The sequence below is a fragment of the Lactuca virosa genome, chromosome 8, assembly GCF_052849685.1.
Source record: "Lactuca virosa cultivar CGN04683 chromosome 8, Lactuca_virosa_CGN04683_v6, whole genome shotgun sequence".
NCBI classification, from domain to species: Eukaryota; Viridiplantae; Streptophyta; class Magnoliopsida; order Asterales; family Asteraceae; genus Lactuca; species Lactuca virosa.
In genome coordinates this window covers 38339966-38350430 of record NC_136433.1, presented here as the reverse complement: position 1 = coordinate 38350430, position 10465 = coordinate 38339966, and the positions used below count along the sequence as shown (strand labels likewise).

The window sequence follows — 10465 nt, the reverse complement described above, 5'->3', positions numbered from 1 at the left end:
AATATAACTGTTGTAAGGCTTATAATGTGCCGTTTATGTTTTTGGTGTGTATCGGAACATGACATCCCGAGTTTTGTTATATAATGAAAATACATTTCTTTAAGAAATGCTTTGGTAAATCTTATTTTATCATATTTCGTTTTGGGAACAAATTCCGCAACTCTTTTAATCAAATGATTACTCTGAAATTATTTTAAAAGCATAAATTAAACCGGTCTTTTCTGGCCGTGAATTTGGGGATGTCACAATAGGGGCAGGTCTAATTTCCGAAATCGCCAATTTGTTCCACCACCATACTTATCTCCTGAACCCCCGCTACCACCGGACCCACCACCGCTCTTCGGAGTTCCCTTCGGAGTTTCATCTTCTCTTTTGATGAAGCTTCCAGACTCAGAGATGGTATTTTTAATGGTTTCTGTGGCTATATCGGTAAACCTTTTGGTAAGTGCTTCCATTTGTTCTGAGATCTGAGATGAGAGTTGCACCTTAAGATTATCTTGTAAATTTGCCATTGTCTCCTTCATTTATTCAATCTATTCTTCAACCACCTCCACTCTAACCCCCACCGTATCAGTCTTTGGTGGAACCATTTCTTACTCCAAGGAAGAACGTGCTCTGATACCACTTTGTAATTAACTAGCTTGCAATGTATAAAAGAACTCAAGATAACTGTTGTATTGATTTCTTAAATAATGAAAAGGGATATAAGCTGAAAACTACAGGAACAATGCAATAAGAGGAAAAGTGGATAAAATTAGCAATTCGAGAAGCTAATGATCTCCCAAAAGAAAGAAACTTCTAATATTCTCGCATGATCCCCTCCAGGTCATTTTGCAGACCTTATATTCAGTGATGACAACCTTTAATGACCATATTGCCCCTGTTCTGTACCCACGATTGTTGCCACCTGCTGGTTGGTTGTGGTCCCCCTCTGATTGTGACCCTTTTGTTGTTTTTTCCTCCTGTACGTAAATTGAATTGGTGGGTGCACCACAGATTGTTAAAAAAAAATTTCAATATTGTTACAACAACAAAAAAAATCTGCCAAATATTGTTAAAAAACTGCACTATTGAAGCTGTCAAAATAGTATAAAAAAACTGTCAACAAAAATCTGCCAAATATTGCTTAAAAAACTGCAATATTGTTAAAAAAAATTGCAATATTAAAGTTGTCAAAACTACCAAAAAACTGCCAAAACAATAATAAAAAGCAGTAAATAAAAACAATAAACATTGTTCTTTTACATCAAGCATTTGTATCGATTCATGCAACCTAAAAATCATCCAAAACAGCAAATAAAAACAACAAATATCGTTCCACTACATCAAACATTTAACTAATACACACAAAACACCAAATATTTTTCCATTATCCGCAAGCTCATTTCCAAAATGCTATCCACTTCCAAAATGCCATCCAATCCATAAGCTTTTGCTGTCCAAAAAAATTAATATTAAAAGATCACATCAAAAATTCAATATAAAACCATAAGAAAAATACATTTCAATTGATGTTGTCGGTACAAATATTAAGTTTGTTTGCAAAATCTGAAATAGAAGTTATATTTTGTTAAAACCATGAGAAGAAAAATACCTTTCAAACCGAACCATTTTAAGAAAAATACCTTTCAAACCGAACCGCGATCACCCTGTTATAAACCACTCTTGTTGTCTTCTTTCTTTTTGTATCCTATGATCAGAATCATGTCCCCTCATAACTCTAACGATTTTTTTCCTCTTCAATTTCTGCCAATTCTTGTTTCTCATCGCTTGAGTTCATGATGCCGTTCAAGATATGAAGATCAATTTGTCCCAGATTTGTTTAAAATCAATCAATTTTACGAACCCCAGGTCTCCAGCATCTTTGTTTCTAATATCCCCTGTTTACATAATATGATGTCAAACAAACCCTTATCCAGCCCCTGTTTAGAACGGGTATAACCAATTACACCAAATCAATTCTTTTCAGAAATCCAATTCTCCAGGGAAGAAGAAACATCAGGGAAGCATCTCAGGAGAAGTAATTAAATATTTAAAATAAAAAAAAAAAAAAAAAACCTGCAAAACTTGAGAGGTTGGAAGCAGTAACAGAGTTGCTCGGGTTTTGGTTTAGAATTTTTGGGGCTTAGGTTAAAGCCTTAAAGGGCAGGATGGTAAAAATGAGGTAAAAGAAACGTGGTTTAAAAGTATGCTATTTAATTTAAAATGATGGATAAATAATGGGAAAATGACATAAAAGCCCTTAAGTTTTCACAAAAATATCGGTTTTACCCTTGGACGTGTTTTATGTCCAGTAAAGCCCGATGTTTTGTTTAATTTGTTCATTTTTACCCTTGTAGCCGGTTTTCAGGTAACCTACCGGTTACCTAATGCCAGTAAAACCCTTGAATTTTCAAAAATGTTCAGATTTACCCTTAAGTTTTTCAAAAATGTTCGGATTTACCCTTACATTGATTGTTGTTGTTGTTATTATTATTATTATTATTATTATTATTATATAAAAATATTTTATACATACATTTTTAAATGTATAAAAATATTTTATACACACATTTTTAAATGTATAAAAATATTTTTACTAATATAAATATATTTTTAAAAATATATGTACTTGTATTTAGTATTTATATACATTTGAAAACCCTAAATCTTCATCTATAATTGTTGAATCGAACAGAAAAAGCTTGATAAAGTAAAAAATGTCGTCAATGACTGATTTTGCAAAAACAAATGCTTCAGATCAATATAAAAAATGATCCATTTCGTGATCTTTTTTTGTGAACTTACAACAAACATAAATGAAGTTTACACTCGTATTTGACATTTCGTTATCAATTTTTGAGATAAAAATAGTTAATGAATGATTTTAAGTTGATAATACTTAATTTTTACAGTGATCAAGTGTTTTTGTCAAGAGTTTTTTTAATTATATTATGTATTTTCCATTTACGAGTGTTATTTGTTGATCATTTATTGTTCTCTACTCACTATTAACCTAATATAGTTGAATATTAGAGGTTTTTTCAAATTTTATACTAAATCTTATCTGTAATCGAGTGTTTTTATTGAGGTTTTCTAATTACGAGGGTTTTATAATTGTTACGTTATGTTTTTAATTAACGAATATTTATTTTGCTTATCTATTTAGTATGATGTTTGATAATAAATACATATTTATACTTGATAATATGTACAAATACATATAATTATATCTTTTATATAATATAAACCATATAAATATGTATTTTTATATTTATATGTATATAATATATTTTTCTATGAAATAAATATATATTTATACTTATACCTACTAAATACAAATAAATACATTTTTAAAAATGTGTGTATAAAATATTTTTATACATTTAAAAATGTATTAAAAATAATAATAATAATAATAATATGTATAAAAATGTATTAAAAACGTATGAAAATTTTTTATTCATTTAAAAATGTATGTAAAAAATATTTTTATACAATTAAAAATGTATTAATAATAATAATAATAATAATAATAATAATAATAATAACAATCAAAGTAAGGGTAAATCCGAACATTTTTGAAAAACTTATAGGTAAATCCGAACATTTTTGAAAATTCAAGGGCTTTACTGGCATTAGGTAACCTAGGTAACCAGTAGGTTACCTGGAAACCGGCTACAAGGGTAAAAATGAACAAATTAAACAAAACTTCGGGCTTTACTGGACATAAAACACGTCCAAGGGTAAAACCGACATTTTTGTGAAAACTTAAGGGCTTTTATGTCATTTTCCCATAAGTAATTATAGACAAAAATGCAAAACTTATTACATTGTATGTATTTTTTTTTTGGTTTTGGTCTATATTTTAATTTTTTTGGATCGGTGGTCATTTTGATCATATTTATTGATTTTGGTCGTTCGGAAATGTCCTTTTGATTTTTTTTGTTTTTTCTATTTAACTTAAAGGAAAAAAAATAAGTAATTAATTTGAGCTCTCTCTCTCTCTCTCTCTCTCTCTCCAACCATCCATTCAAAAAAAAAACTCAAATCCGTTTTCTCCTATTCCATGCCTACTGTACGAATCGATTGTATGTATGTATGTATGTGACTACATTGGGTTTGATTTCTTGGTTAAGCATTTCAGTAACCACAAACACAGCTAACATGCATCCCTTCCCCCCCCCCCCCCAAAAAAAAAAAAAAAAAAAAAGAAACTTCATATGATCTTGAGTTTTCTGATGCAGATTTAGCCATTACAAATTCAACCTTAACCACTTGTCAGATCATAATGGATCATAGTACCTCCACCGGAAAGGTAAACTCAAAAACCATAGTTCCAATTCACAGTACAAATCCAACCTTAACATATGTATATTCATCATTATAATTTCCATCCCTCATAGTTTGCGGATTCTTCTAGTTTTTGATCGAGATCTCTCCCTGCGTTTCTATATGAAATCGATTTAGGGTTTTTTTTATCCACCACGAAACAGAGAAAAGGCAGAAGGGATAAATGGCAGTGGCAGTCGGAGGTGGTGGGAAAAAGCATAAGTCGGTTCAAACCTCTACTCGTGGGGGAGAGAGAGAGAGAAGGTTGAGGTCTCCAATGCAAATGCAAATCGATTAATGGGATGAACACCCACACATAAATTGATTTCCAAAAATGAAAAAATACATACATACACATAGTGAAATCAATGAAAACCTATATGACATCTAAAGGGGGTCTTCAATATCTATCGCTACCTCCTGAAAATTCATTTTCTATCGAGGTGCAATCGAAAGAAATCTACATGAAAGAGGGTATGAGATCAAGAAACAAATCTACATGTGTGTTTATGATATACCGATGGATGAAAGTAGAAAAAGAAAAGAACGTGTTGTGTGTGTGTTGTGCGTCAGTTATAAACCATAAAAAAAGAAAGAAAATAAATCAGATGCGTGAGTTGGGATAATGTCACTATAGCACATGAAACTTTTTCGATTTGGCTAATTTGGTCATTAAAGTTTTTTTGGTACATTAGACCATTAAACTCGTATATGACCTATTAATTTACTCATTTTCCATACTTTTCAACGGTTTCCCGGTTGACATTTTATATATGTCAATTAATATATATTTTTTGGCTAATCTGATGCCACATGAGATATGTCACGTCAATAAATGATATGCGAAGCTTAAAGCCTTTTGTATTCAGCTATCAAACTTCACTCGTCTTCATTATTCAGCTGTAAAAGAAACTGATTTAGGGTTTGTGAAGCATTTTTGTGATCGAGCTGAAGAACCAAAGAAGTCGCAGCAATGGCACAATCGGAACCTAATGGAGTGTTTGCGATGGTGGAACTCAACTACCAAGGGGTATTTAATCGAAATCATTTCTCTTACACTGGTGGTGTGAAAACCATGTTCACTGATGTCGACTTTTCTTCTATGACTTATTCCGAGTTTGTGACCTTCTGCGAACATTTCATGCATGAAGAGTGTAAAAAGTTTTACTACTGTGAACCAGGCAATTCCCTGATGGAAGGGCTTAATCTTATTTTAGATGATGTGGAATATTCTGCTTTTATTTTTGATGCTTATGGAACAGATGGTGTAATTTCGGTTTATGTGGATCATATTGGGGTTGGTGTTGATGGGTGGTTTGATGATGAAGATAATAATGATGATGAACACGAGTCTTGTATTGATGGTGAAAATGAAGATAACATAGATGAACTTAGGAATGTTGCCTTTGAATTTAATGAGGATGCAGTGCATATAAATAAGACATCAAATGATCCTTTCTTGAGTAAGTTATGTGTTGATGAGGAGGAGGATAACAACATTGTAGATGATGATAATGGGAGAGAAGTTGAACCTAACATCCAAACTCATTCCATATTTAATGAGCTATTACACAGGAAAAAACAAAAACCAATTCTAAGAATGAGATTTAAGGGTCCAGGGCAAGTAAAATCAATGTTGTGCAACTATGCTGTGGCTAATGGATATCAATTGTGTTTTGAAAAAAATGATAGGCAAAGACTTTTGGTGAGGTGTAGCAAGGGTGCTTGCACATTTAGATTGTGGGCTTCTTGGATGAGTGATGAAGAGAGTTTCTAAATCACTTCACTAAAAGCTGATCATAATTGTGCTAGGAACTTCAAGTTTGGATCATTAGTGGCATATGCATGGATTGGGAGTCACTATACCAAAAAGATTGTACAAAGTCAGAAAATGAGTGTAAGGAAGCTTAGGGTAAAGGTAATGACCATGTTTGGTATCCAAGTTACTATGGCCCAATGTAGGAGAGCAAAGAAGTATGCACCGAATTTTGTTGAAGGTAGCCTTGTTGAACATTATGGTAAGCTATGGTCATATGGTCATGAGATTTTAAGGAGAAATCTTGGGTCAACTGTGAAACTAGATGTGGAGGATGGTCCAGATGGAAAGAAATATTTTAGCAAGTTCTATGTTTGTTTTCAAGGAGTTACACAAGGTTTGACTGAAGGGTGTAGAAGGATAATAGGTCTAGATAGATGTTTTCTTAAAGGTGTTTGTAAGGGGGAATTGCTTTGTGCTATTGGGAGGGATGCAAATGACAAGATATATCCTATGCTTGGGCGGTGGTTAGTGTGGAGAACAAGCAGAATTGGAAGTGGTTTTTAGAGCTTCTCATTGATGATCTAAACTTAAATTTAGGCAATGGCTTCAGTTTAATGTCAGACCAACATAAGGTTAGTATTTTACATAGTAATTCATTTATATTTATTTTATACTATCTGATTTAAATCTTTTTATTAACTCGGGGTTTGATAGAGGCTGTTAAAGAGTTGCTTCCATATGTAGAGCACAGGCAGTGTGGAAGACATATTTTCCAGAATTTGCAGAAGAGATTCACTGGTGCCATATATCATACCTTGTTTTGGAGAGCATCTAAATCCACAACTGAGCATGCTTTTAAAGTTGTGATGAAGGAGATTGAGACATTGAACCCAGATGCCCATCAATATCTCATGGAGAAAGATCCTAAAACATGGTCAAGAGCTTTCTTTCAAGCTGGAAGGTGTAGTGGTGCAGTTGAAAATGGCTTCTCTGAAACTTTTAATGTTGTAATAGTTGATGCCAGGAAGAAGCCCATAATAACCATGTTAGAGGAGTTAACATTATACATGATGGACAGAATGTACAACATGAAATTAAAGGGACATCAATGGGGAAATCATATTTGTCCAGAGATAAGGGACAAGGTGAATTTGCTTAAAAAAATTCAGAGGCATTATCAGGTACTACCTATTGGATTAAACCAGTTTGAGGTAAGGGGAGCAACAGATGCATATGAGGTGGACTTAGAAAGGAAAAAATGTTCATGTAGGTTGTGGCAATTGAATGGATATGTATGTGCTCATTTTGTAGCTAGCATATCCTATCTTAATAGGGATGTAGAAGCCTATGTAAACAACATGTTTAGCACCACCACATTTAAGAAGGCATACAATTACATAATTGCCCCCATGAATGGCAGTGACATGTGGCCAGAGACAAATTATACTCCATCATTGCCTCCTATTAGTAGAAGGATGCATGGTAGGCCAACTACTAAGAGGAAGAAATCCACTACAAAGAATACAGGAACCCACATGGATTCTAAGGCTGGAAAGAAAATTAGATGTAGTATATGCAAGGAGATAGATCACAACAAGGCCATTTGTCCACAGAGAAGGCCCCAAAAGTTAAATGTGAAGAAACAGAAGAAACAAAAAGTTTGTGTGAAGCAAAATGCAGGACAGGTAAAACCATTTAAAATTAAAAGTTATTTACATTTGATTTGCCACTAACATAATTATATCATGCCATATAGGGTAGTACAAGTGAACCACAACAACATGAAGAGGTTGAAATGACTCCAATTGAGATGGATACTACTTAAAATGATATGCAAGTTACTCCTACCGATGTTGACTCTAGTAGTGCAGGGGAATTTAGTCAGTCTATGCAAGTTACTCCACCTAGAAGTTATGAAGGTGATGAGGGTGTTGTGGGTGAGGAGACTGTTGTGGGTGAGGAAGCTGAGGAGGGTGGTAATGTTCAAATTCCTAATGTCCAAGTTGTTGATAATGTTCAAATTCAGGAGGTTGTTCCTATTATTCAAGTTCAGCAGGTAAGGGTTAGACCAATTTCAGAGATTTTGAAGAGGATAAGGAGAAAAAAGCCAGAGAGAATCTTGAAGCTAAAATTAGGCAAAACAATTGGTGGTGATGATGATCCAGGAAATTCTAAGGGAAAAGCTCTTCTAATTGATTAGTGTTGATTTTTCCTTTGTGTTATTTGGATTTAAAGTATGCGTGTTAGGATGATGGTAATTTGTTTGGATTTAGAGTATGTGTATTAGGATGATGGTAATTTGTTTGGATTTAAAGTATGTGTATTTAAATACATATGATGTGGTCATTTATGTATGTGTGGTGCCTTTTTAAGTTCACTCATGACATAAAAGGGTATTTTGGATTTATATATGCATGGTGCCTTTTTAAGTACACTCATGCCATAAAAGGGTATTATGATCATTTATGTATGGATGGTTCCTTTTTAAGTTCACTCATGACATAAAAGGGTATTTTGGTAATTTATGTATGCATGGTGCCTTTTTAATTACACTCGTGACATAAAAGGGTATTTTGGTCATTAATGTATGCATGGTGCCTTTTTAAGTTCACTCATGACAGAAAAGGGTATTTTGGTCACTAATGAATGTATGTTGCCTTTTTAAGTAAACTGTTGACATGAAATGATATTTTACTCACTTATGAAAGTATGTTGCCTTTTTAAGTAAAGTCATGACATATTGCTTTGGATATTTCTGTTGGATTAGGTGTCTAAGCCCATAACTATAATTGGTATGTACTTGAATTGATAGCAGCACAGTCCTTTTGGGTTGCCCTCAACCTAGCAACTGGACAAGGAAATTATGAAAGGAGAGATATTAATTTATAAGATTAATAAATTAATATATATATATATATATATATATATATATATATAAATGATTTATTAATATGTTAATGGATTAATATATTAATTAGAAATCATTATGTTTAATTAATTGTTAGCCAGAAATTAATCAGAATTGATTTTGGGGTTAAAAGAATTAATTATAAGGTGCAGGGACTAGTTTGCAATTATCTAATAGTTGAGTGGAAGGCTCTAGAACCCCCTTGGAAGAGGGTGGACGAAATCTTTAGGGGAAACCCTAATAATTTCGTCCATAGGGGCTTGGATAAGGCCCTTGGGTTTGCTTAGGCCCTAAGCAAAGGATAACTAGGGTTTCCCTTAAACCCTAGATCCCTCAGCTATATAAGGAGCCTCCTGGTTCATGTTTTTGGTCACTGATTTCTTTGGAAGAAACCCTAAGGCCGAAATTGCATACTCTCTCCATCCTCTCTCCTCCAAGTTTCCTTCTTGCTAGTTCTTGGGTGTGATTCCATTAGAGGCATTACATTTGTGGTGCTAAGCTTCCAAGAAGATCAAGATCAAGATCAAGAGGATTATCAATTGTTTGCTATAACAATTGAAAGGTATGTAAACCCTAAACCCTAGTTTGTTAATTTCGAAATTAGCCTCTCTCCTCTAGGGTTCTTGTTTTGCAATTCAAAGTTGTATGTTCAATAGTTAAAACATAGATCCAAAGTAGGTTGCATGTGAACTTAGGAATTGTTTCTAGTTTATTTGTTGTACCTAAAACCCATCAATTTCTGCATGGAAAATTTTGGAATAATGTGCATGCATGTGAATATGTTATATGGTCCCAGATATTGCCTTTTTAAGTAAACACGCACTGACTATTAACTACAACTGGTCCCCATACATATTGTGTACTTCCACATGGACCACTTTCTAATTTGTTCCCAATATAATAACATGCAAAACAACCAATTTAATTAAATATAATTGTTGGGAATACAGGCCATGCATAACATCAACATTTTCAATAACATCAACATCTGATTATACAAAATGCCCTACAATTGGGACTTTCAATATTTTTTACATTAGTTATCATATGCCCTTTCATTAGGGACTTACCAGCTTACAACATCAACACATCAAGGTTGATACCCCCAACTTGTAACTAAAACCAGCTTCAAAACATACAAAATGACCATCACTACTGACTTTCTAGTCTGCCTTTACAAAAAATACAAAAGCTTACAACAACCACCCTAACTAAGTACAATTACCCCGTAACTTCAAAACACAAAAGACCAAGCAAGCAAACAACAAGCCAACTATCATCATGTACCTGCCTATTGCCTTCCTTGCATCATAAACTTCTTTCTCACTCTTTGCCACCTTATACTACTCCTGTGACAATAGGAACTCCACTTCAGCAATCATTCTCCTCAAATTGTTCATCTCAGATAGATCCTCTTTAGCATCCACTTTCTGCTTCAGAGAATATAGAAGGTTCTTGTAGTACCCTTCTTCCTGTTCTTCGTCTTT

General features: G+C 33.4%; 1 protein-coding gene and 1 long non-coding RNA gene across 3 annotated transcripts; one reads left to right on the top strand and one right to left on the bottom strand.

Annotated features, from left to right (window-relative positions):
- Nucleotides 1-1200: 1200 nt before the first annotated feature.
- Nucleotides 1201-2148, bottom strand: LOC145133802 (uncharacterized). 2 transcript variants are annotated; one of them, XR_013718768.1, is made up of 3 exons: nucleotides 2059-2148; nucleotides 1626-1922; nucleotides 1201-1435 (listed from the first exon to the last, which is right to left on the bottom strand). It is a non-coding gene; the product is annotated as an uncharacterized LOC145133802 (long non-coding RNA). The 2 variants fall into 2 exon arrangements; XR_013718769.1 differs by having other exon boundaries at nucleotides 1626-1880.
- Nucleotides 2149-6259: 4111 nt separating this feature from the next.
- Nucleotides 6260-7895, top strand: LOC145130260 (uncharacterized). Its single transcript, XM_079065093.1, has 3 exons — nucleotides 6260-6626; nucleotides 6785-7755; nucleotides 7827-7895. Exons 1-3 carry the CDS (start codon nucleotides 6260-6262, stop codon nucleotides 7893-7895), a joined length of 1407 nt encoding a protein of 468 aa, XP_078921219.1.
- Nucleotides 7896-10465: the final 2570 nt, after the last annotated feature.